The sequence below is a fragment of the Lytechinus variegatus genome, chromosome 2, assembly GCF_018143015.1.
Source record: "Lytechinus variegatus isolate NC3 chromosome 2, Lvar_3.0, whole genome shotgun sequence".
Taxonomy (NCBI): domain Eukaryota; kingdom Metazoa; phylum Echinodermata; class Echinoidea; order Temnopleuroida; family Toxopneustidae; genus Lytechinus; species Lytechinus variegatus.
In genome coordinates this window covers 57,380,003-57,399,949 of record NC_054741.1, presented here as the reverse complement: position 1 = coordinate 57,399,949, position 19,947 = coordinate 57,380,003, and the positions used below count along the sequence as shown (strand labels likewise).

The 19,947-nt window shown below is 36.0% G+C and overlaps 1 protein-coding gene across 2 annotated transcripts in view; it reads left to right on the top strand.

Annotated features, from left to right (window-relative positions):
- The first annotated feature begins 2,472 nt into the window (after positions 1-2,472).
- LOC121408454 (glutathione hydrolase 1 proenzyme-like) overlaps positions 2,473-19,947 on the top strand; it is a 37,365-nt gene continuing 19,890 nt past the window's right edge. Inside the window, exon 1 of one of the 2 annotated variants that reach the window (XM_041599930.1) lies at positions 2,473-2,671. In XM_041599930.1, coding sequence (XP_041455864.1) covers positions 2,586-2,671 — 86 coding nt within the window. In that variant the 5' untranslated portion in view covers positions 2,473-2,585. Of the gene's footprint in view, positions 2,672-17,701; positions 18,788-19,947 lie in introns of those variants that run through there. The other variant, XM_041599929.1, reaches the window with a different exon arrangement.

Here is a 19,947-nt window from a genome sequence, read left to right as displayed (position 1 = left end):
CAAAATATGGCGTATCGGGCCGCGCAAAATCCATAAAAAGTTGTGAGCGAAGCGAGTGAGCAAAATTTTCGATATTTTTATTGCAAAAATCAAATTTTGTGATAATTTCTTGACATAATACATAAAAAAATAACGTTATACTTCACCCTTCTCTCTTTCTTTCTTTTTCTTTCGTTTTTTTTTCTTGGTCGAGAAAACTGGGTAGGGCAAGCTCCCCCAAGTCCCCCCTCCCGTTTGTACGCTACTGATGTATGTAAATTACATCAAGGCTTATGGGTGTAAATTAACACCATACATTAATACTTTGGATTTTTGCCTCTTGTTTGAGTAAACGTAAAGACTTAATTGCCTGTTATCAGGGAATTGAAGTATGGTGATATATACATTTTTACCCAAAATAGCTATCATTTTAAAAGATGCCCCGTAGGCCTATATGATATGCCATTCGCGTATTATATACATCAGTGGCGTAACTACGGGGGGGCATGGGGGGGCACGTGCCCCCCAATCGGCTGACCAAAAAAAAAAAAACGGGGAAAAGGAGAAAAAAGGGAGAAAGGAAGAGAAACGTAGTGGGAAAGAAGAAATTAATATCCATTATAATGTTATATTGTAATTATTTTATACTACATAATAAACATTTTTATCATAACTTAATGAATCATAATTTGCTCAGGGCCTATGTCTTCATTGTTCCTGGTGATCGCATTGTCTGCATAGCGAGATATGCATGTACAATCCTGTTAAAACCTCCCGTTCTCAATATACACACCAAATATATTTCCCGCACTCGCGTTATTATTGTTTTACCTAGTAATATATGCTTCTTTTTCATGACTACTTAAAGTGATTACCCAATATTAAGGTCTTAATATAAACCATTTCCTGTCCGTGATTACGTTCGCATTAGTGGATTAGTGAGATATGCCTGCTCTTCATGAATTCCTAAAATCAGTCCTTAAAATGTCCCTTTTTTCTGATCTGAATATAAAAAAATTACAGCTCGCGCTTCGCGCTCGCATTATTTGGTTAGTGAAATACGTATGGTTTCGTGAATTCCTACAAACAAGCCTTAAAATACCCCTCTTCAGGTCTGAATTTCCTAAATTTTCAGCTCGCGCTTCGCACTCGCAATATTTGATTAGTGAGATGCGTATGATAATCATGATTACAATGACTACAAATGTGCTTCACGTGTTCAGATGTAATTCTGACAAAATCATCAAGCGCTTGGCACTGGCATTAGATGACTATGGTGAGATATTTATACTATTAATAGATTCCTAAAATATAGTCCCTAAAATCTCCCTCTTTGAGGTCAATATATACAAAAAAATTCAGCTCGCGCTTCGCGCTCGCATTGTTTAGCGAGACAGGTACGTATTATGATTACAAAAACTTGATTATAATGTCCCATTTTTGGTCTGAATATAAAAAAATTCAGCTCGCGTTTCGCGCTCGCATTATTTGATTAGTGAGATGCGTATGTTATTCATGATCACAATGACTGCAAGAGCTTCCTTAAAATGTCTCTATTAGGTCAGTAAAACTGGCAACTGAGCGCGCTTCGCGCGCTCACTAAGTTACTCAAAATTTTTGGCGGTGCCCCCCCAATGCCGTGACCCACGGTACGCCACTGATATACATAACCATTATCTGTATTTGATATGCAAAATGAAACCTACAAGTGGCTGGGTTGGCATAAGACCAAAGTTCATAACAAATATTTATGACGATGATTTCGAGCAATCTATTTTGTTGAATAATGATAAATCACATTCAGACACAATATGATGTCACTATTATATTCAAAGGAGTGTGGCTATGACCGTTTGGCATCCAGAAATGGATCCATATCAAGTGGCGTTGCAAGTATCCATCTAGAGTACAAATTTTAATGGGGTATTGTGTCTGGGATGAACCTATTAGCCCAACGATAATCCCAGGTATGAAGCCATGCATTTTAAGAACAAAACTATTAATCATGAATATGCTTAAAGGTTTCACAACTTAGGATGATGTATTTTCGACAAACAGCTAGTCGCTTTATGATGAATATGATGATTAGACATAATTAACCTTAATTTTAATCATATCATGTATTCTCAACACTTTTCTTCTTCCCATTATCATTGATTATTCAATGGTGTTTGAAAGGGCCCAACTAACTCGTTTCATAGTTAACAATAGGCCTACAGTATGTATGTTTTAAACACAACACTTTTCAAGTGATCTGAAAATCGGAAAAAACCCGATAAGATAAAAGAATATATTACTGAATAGCTTTAAATTGTCTATGTATAAACAGCAAGAGTAGTGATTACATTGCGTGAGGTATCCTTTTATTTGGGTTTGTTGGTTGTGTACTCGCCCAACAAACACTTCCCTCAGTTTTCGACTGATCGCGATTCGAGATTATATGGGGAGATTATTCAGCAATAATCGGGGGTTATACCGCACAGGATACTGATTGGTTTCCATGCAAAGGCGCAATTGCATAACTTCCTTTTTATATGCGAGTTTTCTTTTCTTGGATCGAGAAGTAAATAGGTGGAGTTGGGACAAGGATCACAAACCTCATCATCATGGCGTCCAAATCAACTACTAATTTGACGATGTCTGACGGGGAGAATCTGGATACGTTTTCCAAGGACCCACCATCAGGAACAAGGTATGGTTTTTTTTTTCTTAAAATAATATAGACTATATACACCAGTCCGCGCACCTTTTCTCAAATTTACTGAACTTTGATAATCAATTGCGTTTTAGTAGAAGGGTAGAGGTAAATGTTGCTTTATTTGCTCTCGAATGTTTAAAGAACTCTCTTGTGAGGAATTTTCACTAACAAGTATAACAACTCAGAGATCTGTTTGACTGAGACCCGACTGATTATGAGAGTAAAAAATAAATCTCTATTCTATTGTTATATTATTCATGTGTGCGTTGTACAGGCCATGTACTTTCTTCAAACACCATGATAAACAAACAGTGTATAGGCTTAAATAGGTCGTCATTAATACCATTATATTAAGACATTTCATAAAAACTCCGGTCGATTATCCCAATTTGTGAGCTATTTTCGCTCAGTCATCGACCTTGAAAATAGGGTTCCTGGATCGAGTCACGCGTGAGACTAGCTAGTTTCTATTATGATAAATATTCATTTTCCCTCTTTTCTTCATTTTAAATATCTCATTTATCCTCTCTAGAAAACCAAAGGGTAGACCTATACGATCAATCAAATATAATTTCTTAAGTATTGATGTCCATATTTCAATGAAAAGGGAGGGCCTATAAAAAATAACTGTGCATGGACGCGCCGGCACCGCGGCGCCTGTACCGGTTAAGGGCGTGGACCTATATAGGTCCATATAGATCTGATGTAACGTGAGGGTAATTCTCCCGTAGCTTGTGTGTTTGCTCGATGTCTTCTTGACTGCAATTTTATGACATGTTGTTCGAGAGACTTTGGTACTTAAACTGCCATTTGCAATGACAAAATAAACAGATTGTCTTTGATTTGACAATTTAATGCAATAAAAGATGAGTAACTGTGTCTGTGTCCATGCATGGATCCAGGGGAATTTTTTACAGGAAAATTTTGACAACCCCCCCCCCAAAGGGTCTTCACTACAAAGTCGATGCCACTTTTGTTCCATGGACAATATTGACGAGCAAAAAAAAGGGGTCCTATGTCTTCACTGCATGACCTTATCCAATAACAAAGTATTTTGGTATCGCCAAGGGTGGGGAAACGGGCCGGATGTGCCCCCCTGGATCCGCCAATGATACATACAGTCATGCAGTTGACACCTATACCAAAAATGAACAGTCCGTTTGTGCAAAGCGTTCTACCTTATAAGACCCCCCCCCCTTAACTGTCAGATTTCTTTGAGGAATCAACTCTTTTATGATCTGGAAAATATTACCAGGCGATAGCCTCACTTTTTGCACCCTCTCCTTATTTCCTAAAATCCTATATCTACCTCGTATAAATCAGCATGATGAGAGGTGTTTAAATAGGCATACCTCAGTCATTTTTGCTCTATAAACACAGTAAAAACAGTGGTGTTAAAACTGACACCAATTGGTGTTAATAGAGGACCACACCCTTAGGTGTTAAAATAACACCCTATAGAGACTGAACATAACACCAAAGAGTGTAAATTTAACAACCATAGGTGTTGCAATAACACCTATAGGTGTAAAACTAACACCACCAATTTAACACCGATGTAAAATAACTGGTGTGGTCCTCTATGTACACCGGTTAACACCACAGTTTTTGCTGTGTACAGCGGCCGTATATACGGCGAGTCGAAAACGGCCGTTTTATTCATTTTTATTCAAACCAGATATGTAGCCAGTACAAAAAAAATAGATAAATCAAAACGACTGTTTTCGACTCGCCGTACGGCCGCCGTAGACGTAACGTTAGGGAAATGTGACTGAGGCATGAAAACAGGCGTTTTTTTAATAATACACTAAAGAACTAAATAGCCCGAATATAATCAAGGGAGCGTTTCATTACAATTTTGTCCGACAAGTTGTCAGATCCGTTGCAGAAAGAGTTGCGTTTAAACGCAAGTCAAAAAATCAACCGCAAGTCCAAAATGCGCGCTGTTAATTGGTTGAAAATCAAGATACGCATGATTTTTAGAGTTTCGTTTGATTGCAACTCTTTCTGCAACGGGCCCAGACAACTTTCCTTGATTCTGAGTGGCACTGTTACGATGGTAACTGTCGGATGAAACAGGACTTGTCGGATAAAAGGTCTGACAAATCCTTTCATGAAATATTCTCCTTGTAAAAAGACTTCTGACGAAGACATAGAAAATACTGGAATGTATTCTACCGAGTACTAATTTAATTTTCAGACGCTTCCTCTGTTTTTGTTTTATTTTGTTATTTCTTTTAGGTGAAACAAGCCTTTGACTTGATAGACACACATGCAGGTGGTTCAGCAGAAAGTTTATTATTTTTTTTGCATTTCAGTGTTGTTGTTTTTTAATTATTATATCAGCATTCTGCAGAGCATGATGAAAAAACCCAAACAACCAAAAGTAGGTGGGAATCAGTCCGTGGGGCCATAAAACATGATCGTAATGTCCTATTAAAAGTCACGATTATAGAAAATTTATCTTCTTCTAAGCAGATAAGAACTGAACTGGCCCAATTTACACCGATTTAAATGGATCTGTTTATTTAGCCAAACCTTTGTCCACCATGTACCAATTCATTCTAAATTTGATGTGTGAACGTTTATATAATTCGCCATTGTCTAGTATTCTAGCGAGACATGATATCATGAACATGATGAAGATTTGAGTAGAAACAGTATTTTATCTTGTTTACTTTTACAACATTATGATCATTTGTGTATAATCATGTATGTTTATTTTGGTAATTGATCCCTGCAATGCTTGACAAATATACTTCAAGACAGAATACAAGAATGGGCTTTAAGTGGGGCGGGGGTGGGGGGTTCTACTGAAAATCTATGATTGTTTGATGTCTATACATGATCCCCTGAAGACGAAATGAATTAACACTTATTCCTAATTTTACTATTGTAGGCCTAGTAGTCTAATGTTGTAGTCAGTCTTGACAGTGATGAGCTAATTTTGTTATTTATTTCATGAAAAACAAGAACATTATATACATACTCTTCGGATTTTTAGGGACCTAAGAACTACAAGCCTTGCTTTTCATTCAAGTTCCGTCACTTTTTTTGTTTTCACAGAAACCAATTCGACCAATATTCACTGAATACTTTATTTTTCTAAACATGTTCACCTTTTCAACTTAATATGTATTTCAATTATATTTTGATTATCATGTATGATTTTTTCTGAAATTTATAATTGAAGCAAGAGTGGAAAATGAAAGAATTCAAATCAATGTAAATTATTTCACAATTCAAGAAACTTTACTGAAACATAGGAAGTTAATATATAAATGTCATCGAGTAACCTTTATAATGTCAGTCAGCCTCCACGATTTACACTATTTAGAGGTATTTGTGTTTGGGGGTTTCCATTCGCCGCACAAGAACCGGAAATTATTTACAACACAAGATAGTCCAACACCCACCCCACCCTCGTTGTTCGTCAGATTTTGTTGGAGGCAATATACCAATCCTCTATATACGCCGCTATATAGGGTAATGATGAATATTGTCATGCTTTATATACATTAATTACATTTTTTAATTCATGCTTGTTAAAAGTTGTCTATTTATCTATTCATTTATCAAAATATATTCATTCAGGTACAAAAGATGACCTGATGAAAACAGAAAATCACGATTGCAATAAACATCAATCTTATAAGCTTAACTTTTGGATAATTAAGCAATATGTGAATTCCATTTAAGATTGTCTTGTATTTCGACTGCAAGATGTCTTATAGTTTTGACTTGTTACTGGCTTATATCATCGATTGATATTGATATTAGGTGAAGTTTGGCCGAGGATCTATTTTTTAATATCATCATGACTTTTGTCTTGTTAAAATTAATTGATGATTGAGTCATGCCAGTTTTTTTTTCATCTAAATTGTTTTGCATATCAAAATGTATTGTCTTTGAATTTGGTCCAATACTATATAATCATCTGCAAAAATGTGACATGTGCCACTATAACACTTTAGAGATATCAATGGGGCCCAGAACACTGCCCTGTGGGATCCCAACAATGATATCTTGGTATGATGATAATAGGCCGTGTCAATGTTTGTTTTCTGTATGGGAGGTAACACAAACCATTCCAAAGGTTATATAATGAATGGTCCAGGATTATGATAAACATGAAATAGCTTAAGAATATATCGTGAATATCTTAAAAAGAACATATTCCTTGCGTGTTAGATAATCAGAATGACAAATAATGCGTAATTTGTTTTTTTTCTGTAGAATGGGAAGTCTGTTCAAATGATATTATCACACAAAATACATGTACCCATACATGCAATTAAACAATAATGAAGGAAGATCAATGTAGAGTACCAATAATTAAACAACGATCCGGGATTAAAATTTAACCTTATTTATATACTGTACAGCTCATTTTTTTTTTAATTATCCGATGAATATTATCTTTTTGGTCCTCCCACGAATTTTTGTCGTCTTTAGTTATCCCTAGAAATCTCCAGCTTAAAGCCCTTGAATGTTTTTTTTTATTAATATGAGGTTCATCTATAATATCACGAAAAAGCATGCATTTTTTTTTTAGATTGAGCAATAATTCATTGGATATGGTCCACCCCAAGGCCTGTCTCAAATTGTTTGCTGAAATTGTTATGTAATTACTTTCGGTTCAGGGGAAAAAATGTAACTGATGATTTTACAAAAGTATAATGGAGACAAGAAAAAGAAGCGGACCCAAGATTGAGTCTCGGGGGACTCCACACGAAATTAATTTGGAAGTTCTAAAAATTTTAGGGGGGCCACCAAAAATTTGAGGAGGGACACAGGCAAAAAATATTGACAAGCAAAAAAAAAAAAGGAAAAAAAAGGTCATCAGCAAAAAAATTAGGGGCGGGGATCGTTCCCCACTTCAAATTTAGGGGGGACTCGTACCCCCGCTTCCGCCGCCTATGAGTAGAATTGACATTTGCTATGAAAACATACTGCTTGCTGTTGCTGAGGTAGTTCCCGAACCGCTCCAAGGCAACCCCTCAGCTAATTCTTTAATGGATTCCGTTTTTACAATAATATATCGCAATTTATTGTGTCGAAAACCTCGAAGAAGTCTATATGGTCTAGGAACACCCCAACAGCAAGCTCATATGCGCCAATTCCATTAGTAGTTTTGTTAATTATTGTCAAAAAGGGTATATATTACATTTTTTCACGGAAACTACACTGCAAGGGATAAAACAATTCATGCATACCAATAATCTTTGTAGTACGTATAAAAACTAATTTTCCAGAACTTTCGACAGACGGGGAAATAATGACATTGAGCGATAATTACCCATCACCTTCTCGCCTTAAAAACACACACAAGAAAACAACAACAAACAAACAAACAAATGATGATGGAACAGCTCCGGAAGAAATGGACTCGTTGAAAATATGAATCAAAGATTTAACAACTCCTGTCAAAGTCCTTTTAGCAGAACGTTACTTTATTATGTATGAATATAAAGCTGACGTCCCAGCTTTGACAGGAGTATAGAGGTGCACGAACTAGACCTCTCTTTTTGACAGCCTTCTTTGTTTTCTTTTCCTTTTTTCTCTTTTCCTGATTTTCTCATCATTTCTAAAAATATATTTTTACTAATTTTTTTTTTTGGGGGGGCGATCGCCCCTTGACTCCCATGGCAGGGGTGTGTAGGAACACACCCCTGCCATGATACAAAACTGGTTAAACTCCTGCGTTTTTACATTAATCTATAGAAAAATAGTTTCGTTTGTTTTATCTGGTACAATTACATGCCCTAAACACAGCCTATTTAATGAACTTGCACAACGCAAATATATATATTTTCAAAATTGGAGATACTGTGATGGAGGTAACAGATGAAACATAATTGGGGGTAACCTTCAACGGTCGTTCGGGATCACTCTCACCTTTTTAAGCGTTATCATGCTGGTCATGCAATATTTTCATAGGGAGCCCGCGTTGTCATTCATTATATTAGAGCATTCACACCCCCCTCATGGTAAAATGGGGAAAAAATACTCGACGAATGTTTACATAGACATTTTCAAAATTTCTATTTTTTCGGTCAATCAAGTGGAAGACATTCAAGCCCTATTAGTTACGTTTAGAGTCAGCAGTACACCAGGGCCCCGTCTTACAAAGAGATGCGAGTGATCCGATCAACCACAACCAGTGGCGTAACTACGGGGAGCAAGGGGGGCACGTGCCCCCCCCCATCGGCTGGCCAAAAAAAACGGGGAAAAGGAGAAATGGAGGGAAAAAGGAAAAGAAACGCGTGGGAAAGAAGAAATTATAATGTTATATTATAATTATGTTACGTTTCTGTATTACATTAAAAAAACATTTTTTTCATAACTTTATGAAACATTATTTCTCAGGGCCTATGTCTTCATTGTTCCTGATGCTCGCGTTTTCAGTTTAACTAGATATAATAGATCAAATATTTTTTCGAAATAGTATAGTTTTCAAGTATATTTGAGAGGCGTGACGTTGTCAAATCAAGTCAATATACACCAAATATATTTCCTCTCACTTTGAGCTATTATTGTTTTATGTAGTGACATTATGCTTCTTTTTCATGACTACTTAAAGTGATCGCCCCATTTTAAGGTCTTAATATAAAACATTTCCTGTCCGTGCTTTCGTTTGCATTAAAGGATTTGTGAGATTTGTCTGCTCTTCATGAATTCCTAAAATCAGTCCTAAAATGTTTCCTTTTTTATCTGAATTTTAGCTCGCGCTTCGCGCTCGCATCATTTGGTTAGTGAAATACGTATGGTCTTAGTGAATTCCTACAAACAAGCCGTAGAATGCCCCTCTTCAGGTCTGAAATTCCTATATTTTCAGCTCGCGCTTCGCGCTCACAATATTTGATTAGTGAGATGCGTATGATAATAATGATTACAATGACTACAAAAAGTGATTCATGTGTTAAGATGTAATTCTAACCAAATCAGCAAGCGCTTGGCACTCGCATTAGATGAATATGGAGAAATATGTACTCTTAATGGATTCCTGAAAGATAGTCCTTAAAATGTCCCATGTTTGGGGTCAATATATACAAAAATTTCAGCTTGCGCTTTGCGCTCGTATTGTTTGTTTAGCGATACCGGTACGTAACATGATAATAAAAATATGCTTCTAATGTCCCTTTCTATGTCTGATTATCAAAAAATTTCAGCTCGCGCTTCGCGCTTGCATTATTTGATCAGTGATACATATATGTATATATATATGATACATACAGTGATACATATATATCCGTTTAATGGTAATGTCTTTAAAATGTCTCTATTAGGTCAGTATACCTTAAGTGACTCAATTTTTTTTGCTGGTGCCCCCCCATGCCGTGACCCACGGCACGCCACTGAACACAACTATGGTTGGCCAGCAACGTCAACATCTCAAATGCAAACTTTTCAAAATACTTTATGATGATTCATCATTCTCCAGTGTGATTCTCTTTGTTTACAAAGGATATTGTGCAAACTCTTTGTAGAAAAAGTATGATGTGGATGGATTTCCATCCATACAATCGAAAATTGGGATTGATTGGATCAATCGTAGCTCTTTGTAAGACGGGGCCCCGTTTTCATTCTTGGGTATTATTAGGGTGCCATGATTCATTTTGGCAAGGACAGAAGTCTTCGGGGTTACCCATCGTTTGACATACCCGCTTCTTCCTTATGAATTATCACCCTTTAGCGAGTATTCAATGTCGGTTTCCAAATTTAAACGGCAACATGGATCATGATTGAAAACGTGATTACAAAACGCAAATAAAATGAGAAACAAAGGGTGTGTTCAATGTCCACTATTCCCGGCCGTAAATGTAAACGTCTTTCAAATCACGATTGAGAAGCGTTTCTAAACGAGATCAGCTGGATTATATCTTGCTTTCCTCAATTCTTTTGTTCAACTTTCAAGAATGCAATATACAAATAGCGAACCCCAATGTTTAGCCTATAAATGAATGCAATACAACCCATCAAAAGCTTATTTGCTTATAGAACAATCCGTTATAATGCGCTTATAAATCCGCAGATCATAGATCACTGGATGCGTTCAATAGAACAATGTAAACCAATCCTATGTTTAGATATCTTGAGTAAAGCACCACAATAAAGGATGAGCAGAATTGAGTAAACTCTATTTTAAGCTCTGCCATTGATATGGAAAGTTTTGAAAGAAACTCTTTTTTTTCAGATGGCCTGCACACATCGCGCAACGATTCTTGACAGAAGATTTGTCAAGAAAAGTAATCTCCTTGACCTGAAAATTGTTTCATCATTCCACCATGCACAGGATGATTTATTCAGATACGTAATAAAGCTCCGCAAAAAAGAGGGCATGGTAAATCAAACCATGGATCCGATCCATGATCAAACGCAGCCAGCTTCCCTGGGTGGTTGAGGGCTTCGGTTTAAGGGGGGGGGGTTATACCCTCAGAAAAAAGGATTTGGGCCCATTTGAGATGCAATAGAGCAAAGAGAAAATATGATTTTCTGATAATTTTTGTAGTGAACAATAATTACAACAACAATAATAATAATGATGATGATGATAATGATGATGATGATAATAATGACGATGCTGATGGTGGTGGTGATGATAATGATGATTGCAAGCCAGGCGCGTAGCCAGGGGGGCGGTGGGGGCGGTCGCCCCCCCCCCAAAACGTCCCCAAAAAGAAAAAAAAAGAAGGGAAAAAAGAGAGGAGAAAAGGAAAAGGGAAGGGAGGAAAGGGAAGAAAGGAAGGTAGCTTTGTTTTTTTCTTTTTATTCTTTATTTTTTTCTCAAAAGAGAAACTCCTTCACTCTTCTTGCTCTAAATTTATATATGAATTTTGCTTCCGCGCTGCGTGCGTTTTAATGACAATATTGAAGTTCTCCATTGTTTCCCCCACCTTTTCTCTAACCCTGTTTTTCCACCTCAGCTATGTGCTTCTTGCCAGTTAAAGTTAAAATTGTATACATTAGGGCATGAATTTGAGTAAGGTTAGGCCGAAGTAAATATATGAAGTTATCTTTTTTTTTCAATTGATCGCGCAACTTCTGGTCTGGTCGGCTCCGAGCGCGGGTAAAATCTTTATATCAGTTTCTGCCGTCACCTCCATAAAGTCAACTTCTCCCGCCGCTTTCAGCTCATTACTAAACAACCATAATTTTGGGGCAAACAGGTTCCCAATTTAAAAAGAGGAAGGTATGAAATTCGTGTCGTATAAAATAAAAAAGTACAATATTTTTTATCAAATTGTATTAAACTTCATGTCATTTCCCTGTATACATTCATCTCCTGTCCTGTTCTGCGCCCTCATTTTGAAATTTTGAATGACACTTAAGTTTCTTTATATTCAAAATGAAGCGCTTCAGGATAAGTCAAAAAATTAGGCATCCTTTTTTTTATATAGATAGATAGTTTCAATAAATCACAGAAGTTTCAACTTTTTGCGCACTATTTTCCTTGTAATGAAGTTCAATAATCTTAGAAAATCAATTGAATTAGAGCAGATTGGGTATTAGAGATATCTACATTTGATGAAACGTCCGCCCTTTGAAATTTCAGAGTTTCATTGCTCTGCGCGGGGAGGAATATCTTCCTCTACCAATCTTCTCTGTTTTGCGAGTTAAAAATATGCACTGTTGCTAAATTGTTTGTAATCAAATCTGATCTTTCCAAAGAAAGTATTCAATATATCTTTGAGAAAACCCTTTTCTCGGGACCCTTTTTATGGCAAGAAAAATTGATAAAACGCTTTAGCTTCCGCGCTTCGCGCGGAGTTATTATAATTTTAATTTCCTCCATTGTATACCTCTTTTGTGCATTCACAATCACTTTTGAAAACAAGGTTCAAAATCGCAATATAGTCAACCGAATTGGAGGTACTAGAGACAAGAGAAACGGCTCCTTTTCATTTTAATTTATGAAACACTAAAAGCTTCGCGCTTCGCGCGGGAGGGGGAAACTCCCCCTCCCTGCACCCACCCCTAGGGTGAAGGCGAAGCGCGCTCTGTAAGTGTTGGCACGCTTTGCGTGCATTTACCGCCCCTCTAAAATGAAATCCTGGCTACGCGGTTGTTGCAAGCCGTTCTTTTGAAGTAAAGGCCAGATTATTTTCATGTTGTAGGCTTTGTAGCCGGTCGTATGATTACTATGTTGTCATTACGACTAGATATCAAAATCAATTCTAAAGTAATATGAAGGATGTCTTTAGCATAGACACAGATTTAAACCTAAGTATTTTTACGCTGATTTAGAACACTACACAGTAAGATATTTCCTGTCTCAATCATGTCAATAGCATCGAATTGTACTTATGTTTTATTAAAAAATCTGGTCGCAGACCAATGGTGTGCGGTAGCCTTTACCAGGGGCGAAAATCTCTCCCAAAAGGAAGGGGGACAAGGGGCTGGAAAATTTGACAAGCAAAAAAAAAGGTTATCATCCCAAATTTAAAGTCATTTCAACGAAATTTGACCAGAAAAACAAAAGGTTATCATCCCAAAAGTAAGGTCATCTCGTCCTAAAATACATGTTCGATTTCGAATGATGTATTTCTTACCATCATAAAAGACCCCAAATAGTAGGGGGACATTTGATATTATGTCCCCTACTATTTTGAGTAGGGGGACACGTCCCCCCTGTCCCCCTGGGATTTCCGCCAATGGCCTTTACAAAGGTTGCTCCCCTCGACCAACGTCCTATCTGGAATACTAAAATATGAAAATTGTTTCCCCTTTTTGCAGTAACAACTATTTTTCTCCATGTAATATTGTCATAATTATACCCAAATACTTTTTGTTCACAAATTTGAATAAAATTTTATAACAGGTGCACAAGCCCAGTATGCATATTGTGATGGAAATCGAGTGTAGATTCTTGCCAAAGTGCACACGGTTATGTTTATCTAAAAATCAATTGTCCCGCTTAAGCAAATTTGACGATATTTTTGTTTGAGTGTGTATTTTGTTTGATTGGACTTCAAAAACTTCAGAATTCAGCAGCTCGCAATGTTTCTCTGTCAAATAAACACGATCACATCACTCCTCTTCTTAAAGACAGATATTTTTCCTAATTTATGTTGTATCTTTTCTTGTACGTCTCTTAGTTATCTTTACTTTTATGTTTTGCTCACTTATATATAAGCGCCTTGAGCATTAATCAAAATGGAAAAGATGCTATATAAATCTTATGTATTATTATGATTATTATTGTTATTATTGTTATTGTTGTTATTATCATTATTTTTATTATCATTATTTTTATTATTAATATTATTATTACTATTATTACTACTATAATGGGCCTTTTGTCGAAGTACCCCCGTATATCCTAACCGGGCTTATTCCATTCGAAATCGATATCTGACCAACCTTGTAATTATTATTTCCATTAATTACTTGTAGCAATTTATGCAACGGGATCAAAGGTAAAAAGCACGGAATGACCGTCATTAAATATTGTGAATTTTGCTTTTCACTGATGTAAAATTCACTTGGAAAATTGGCCAACTCATATTTTGTTGACGGTCCAAAGCTCATTCAAGTTGATCTTTCTATTGTAAATTCGTGTCAATCTCATACCTGTTTCAAATAAACCTTATACAAACATACTGGACAGAAATGAGCATCATCAAAGGTCGAACACAAGATGGAAAAAAAAATCTCTGTGAGACGTTAAGGGACTCCACCCTCAAATTATGATATTAAATAATAAAAAAGGATAATGAGAGAAGCATCAACGTAGATTTATAGAGGATTAAGAAATATTTTAAAAAGGACAAAGAAAGGAAGGAAAATTTTTGATTTGAATTAAAAAAAGAAAAATCAAGAAAAATCATACTCGCATCACGCTAAAATTTCATCAAAATCAGAAGTAAAAATAAAAAAGGTATGACGTTTTAAAGTTTCATTTGATTTCACTTAACATTAATATGCAAAAATCAATGAGAGAACCTATAACGTCACCATATCACTCTTTTTTGTAATTAATCATCTGAAAAATATTAAGTTATTCCTCAATAATGTGAAACAAGTTTTGGTTTGCCATCGATGCAATTCACTTTTTTTACCCTTCCACGTTTCTTTGTTGAAAATCAATATAATACATATTTTTTTACAGTATATAAAATTGAATAATCAACACAATATATGTTGAAAGGTTTAAACATAATACAATGTTCCATGAAATTGTCATATCATTTGTAAAGAAAGCAAACTTTCAAAGTTTTTAAAAAATCATGTATAAGTAAAAGATTCTTAAAGAGAATAATATTTGAGAGAGTTAATGTATAGTAAAGTAAAACTGATCACCTTTTTATGAATTTCTTTTCTTTCAGATATACTTTTCATATTGATTTTATTTTGGACAAAATATGATCAAATAGTGGTAAACAATGTTTTATTTGACTGCAAAATTTTCTTTTCTAACGATTATCAAAATACAGTTAAGGGCACCATTATTATTTCCATAAAATCCGAATACATGTAATTCATTCTGGTTTGACATTTTGATGTGTAAATTATTACGAAAGAACCAAAGGTCGAGTTTGACCATATTGCATTTGTGTGGGTGCATGCAAGAACAAACAATATGGATAAAAATAGTTTTTTGTTATTGTTACGAAGAACACAAGTTATATGTTACTAGTTCAAATCTTAACAAATCATCTTTTATATGAATAATCTAATTCACTATTTTGACCTGAAACCACCTAATGTTTACATTTTCAATTGAATCAAAACTTATTTGGTAGTAAATGGTTTATTTCCAATAAGTCTAACTTAATCTAACTCAATTTGTCCAACTGGCGACTCGTCTACAATCATCTACCATCAGTTCGTCCTCTATCCACAATGTCTAATTGCCATTTCGTCCACTCACTATTTCGTCTAATAACCAGTTCGTCCAATAGCTTTTTACTTAGCATACCATTTGGTCTAATGGACTAAGTGTTAATTTGGCGAAATTAATGAAAAGAAAATGGTTATTATACCAACTGAGACGAAATGGCCATAGACGAACTGATGATTAGACGAAGTGATGATTGGACCAAATGGTTATTGGACAAATTGGTTGTTAGACGAAATGTTGATGGACGGAATGGCATTAGACTAAATGAATGTGGTGAGTGGACGAGTTGGCAATTTGCCAAACCTACAATATGATTGTCAAAATAAAAAAAATTGTTTCCATTTTGTGTGATTTTAACATTCTCTCTACTTATACTTCAAAAGAGAATAGTAAATATGACCACAACCCTTTTTTTAATTAATAGTTTAATCATTAAAATCAACGCTTCCTGAATAATACATGATGTAGGTTCCATTATGTTTGGTATAACATGATATTGAAACCAAATCGAATAACATTGCACAGGCATGACATTGAACAAAATTGAATTGTACATTGCATTTGCTTTGAAATAAAAATATGAGAGAGATTTTCCATCATTTTCCAAAATTTCATTAACACGACGCACCCTCTTGGCACATCAAACTTGAAACATATGACATTATTATTTGTTTTATTTTGGGAACTATTCCAACATCATAAACAATAAAGACGAGTATAAGATCTGAAAAAGTCAGCAATGCACTGTCCAAAATGGGTTATACATTGATATGCATTGATATAGCTAAAGTTTGATAATACTCCCATAAAAATTGAAAAGATGTATATATTATGGTGTTGGCAAAAATTATTGAAACATGAAAAGTGAATATTTCAGAACAAGAAATAAAACTTTTTATCCTTTTTTTAATGCATAAAAATATCAGACATCATGAGACCACCCTCACTATACACTCATTTGTTTCCTACTTATTTAAGTAGGTTTGCCTTGCCATCATAAAGTCGTAAAAAAAAAACGGTGAACATCATTCATAATTTCTAATTTTGGTTCGAGAAAAAAATAATAACAATGGTTACTGTCCCTGTGAGCGTATACCCCTGTGAAGGAGTCAAAGTTCTTTTTCGCCATACCGCCATCTGTCGTTTTATTTCTTTAAACTTTTCTTCATATTGATCAACCATTTGCATAGAGATCGTCATCTCTATGACCATTTGTGATAGCGATGCTTCCTTAGGCGGCGGGGAAGCGGGGGGGACGGGGGGGACGTGTCCCCCCTAAATTTGAGGAGGGGGGGACGGTCCCCCTAAATTTGTAGTTGATGACTTTTTTTTTTTTTTTTTTTTTTTTTTTTTTTTTTTTTTTTTTGCTTGTCAATTTATTTTCCTAAGCGTCTCTCCTAAATTTTTTCGGTTGAGAACCTTTTTTTTTTTTTTTTTTTGCTTGTCAAATTTTTTTCTTGGGTTATCCCCTCCTAAAATTTTTGGCTTCCGCCGCCAGTGTGCTTCCTTATCAAATCTTCAAAAAATGAAATATTCATTTTTTTTCATGTAATAAAATACAGAAAGAAAAAAAAGTAAAGTGAGTGAGTGGGATCATTAGTTAACTCTCTCTCTTATTTTGCAGAGCACGTACAGCTGTACATGATGTGCTTATTTTGAGTTTCCAATATTTAAAAAAGAAAGAGAAATCTGAGCCGTGTAGTTCACATTCAAACATGAAAACGGGAAGTTCTGAAAATCGCCACTTTCTCATGAAAAGGATGCATAGGGCCTATCAAATAAAGAAAAAAATAATGTCAGCACAAAGGCAGAGAAGCTCAAATATTGTTTAGGCCTAAGTTTGAGAAATGATAAATATAAGGAATCTGTAGGTATTCGTAAATAGGAGGCCTCTTTTTCCCCTCTCCCCCTTTTCTCACACTTGCTATTGGCAACGCGAGGTGGAGATGCGAGTTTCCCCAGAAGGTTTCCCCAGCCTTGAGCCCCCCCCCCCTTGTACTGTGCACCAGCCACCTATCTTTTTATAGAGATCAGTGGCACCAGCGCGCCAGAGTTTGCGCGCGCCGCGCCGCTTCCGGGTATTGGGGAGTTTCCCCAATGGCAATGCCGAGTCGTACAACGAGCAAATACAGCAACAATGTTAGTGTCGCTACTGAGTTCAGGTTCATTGTCATTTGGAAATCGGCTCCAACAACACCTTATGAATTACCGTACTTTAAATGGGTCGATGGCAACTTTTCATATCAGCTCGGGTCTGTAAAAAATAAATGCATTCTCATCTGACTTTGGCATCTCGACACTGCAACTGACAGCTCATCCCCACCCATTTAATTCTGGATGTTGCCGTACATCGATGTCGTCGTGCGCCCTCAGCTCAGCACGACATATATTGACTGAGTTCCACGACTGATGGGGATGCAGGATGATGATGACATTGACTACAGAATCCTCCTTGCAGCAAGCTCAGAAGAAGATCTCGTTTTATTTGAGAAAGATCTATGGACAGGTGGCAGTTCATCTTTAACTTCGACAAAGACTCCTGGTGCAAAAAGTAAACAATCGCAAAGCCCCTTCACTTGGTCAGATAAATTGGTGTCGAATGTAAAGTCGCTGTTTCAAAGCCGGAATGAGAGACACTTCCTGCCAGAACCCAAGCCTGAGACTAAGGATGCGGAAAATGACACGGTTGCAGGTGAGCTAAATGCACAGCCTCTTACCAAGCTCGGCCTCGGAACTAGTGACGGTGTGCAAGATGGAGTTTTAATACAGGAAGTGAATGATGCTGGACTCTGGTCTAATCATCGAGCTGTAATTGGAAGACTTTGGTCTAGTGCCAAGCCTCGGAGTAGGCTTAACAATGGTGACTGCATAAGGATTACATCCCTTGTGTCAATAGAAGGTGACACAGCAGATCACACTGGTGATAATGGTACTAGTACTGGTAGTGGCTATTGTGGCACAGAGTTAGGGGCTGCAGTGTGCAGCAGGAACCAAAGTCTGCTTCACTCCAAGAGTGAAAGTTGGTCCACTCAGCGATCATGCAGCACAGATGATGGCAACATATTGGATAGCAGCAAGGATTATAATATTAATAGTTTAGAGTGCAATGAAGAGGTAGCAGACATGCCTGGGAAGCATTTTTCAGCATTGGACGGTCAGATTGATGAGGTAGGACTGGGAGAGAGTGAGGAAGACCCTCTGTTCGGAGGAAACAGAAAATCCTCCGATGTTTATTACAAAGGTGAAACTACATCATGGAGACGAAGGTAAATATTAGTGGTCAGTGCTCATGATTGAACAGTTTAATGCTGCTACTGGCATGTAGATTGATATTTTATTATGATTAATTAATATTCACTTTAATTATGTACATTTATTTTGTTTAAAATGAATTTGGTGATTTGGTTTTTGCCTACCTCACAGATGCATTCAATGTTGTTCACTGTTTGGTTGTTGTCATGAATTGCTTTGTTTGACAAAATTGTATTCATTGTGGGAGAACAGAATTGGTGTTTGGACTTTTGAATCATGTATTATACTTTTTTTTTAAATTAAACCAAAGAAATAAAAATATGAAAACAAAATAGATCAGGGGATGGTGGGGCACTTATACATGTATGTAACCCAAAAGTTCCACAACAAAGAAAAAAAAAGAATGAGATGAAAAAGGGAAAAGAGTGAAATATTGTATTACTTTCTGAATGTTATGTTAAAATCTATCACAATTAGATTTTCATTGTTTTAAAGGTCAAATTTGCAAGTTTTGCCCTTATATATGCTATATTGGGCCCTTCAATTGCCAGTGAGTGTGACATTGCTAGAAATATAATTATCAGTCTGTTGCATTTGTTCTTGGTTATTAAAGCTGCAAATGAATGACCAAATTTTGTTAGTAATGTGATAAAAAGTGGGTAAGAATAAATATTCTTTAATAGATTTACCAGATCAATTGCAACAATGTAGGCTTTGAGGTTTAATTTATTTTTTTTAGTGAGCAAAGTACCAGTATGTATGCGTGTTTGTACAAACTTTGTAGTGAGTTCAGCTGCCACTTGTACTCAAAATGTAATCAGACCAAGTAAGGGTCTTCAGATCACTGCCATGATGGGTCTGATTGATCATGCAAACTTGTTTGCTGATGTTGAGAGATAAAAAAAGGGCACCAGTATGTTTTTGCCAGAGATTTTATTTTTTTTATTTTGCAAGTTTGCATTGAATTTTGCAAATCAAAATATTAGATCAATGCATTTCTATTTTTGTTAATATTTCTCTAAATATTCAATCCTAAAATTAGATTACTGATGCCAAGTGCTGAAATCTCTACTGTCATTTAAATTTGAAAGTGAAACAGTCATTGTAAGTAGAGGAATTGGAAGCAAAATATCATTTAAAATATTGGTTCAAACTTTTCACCACTTGAAATATT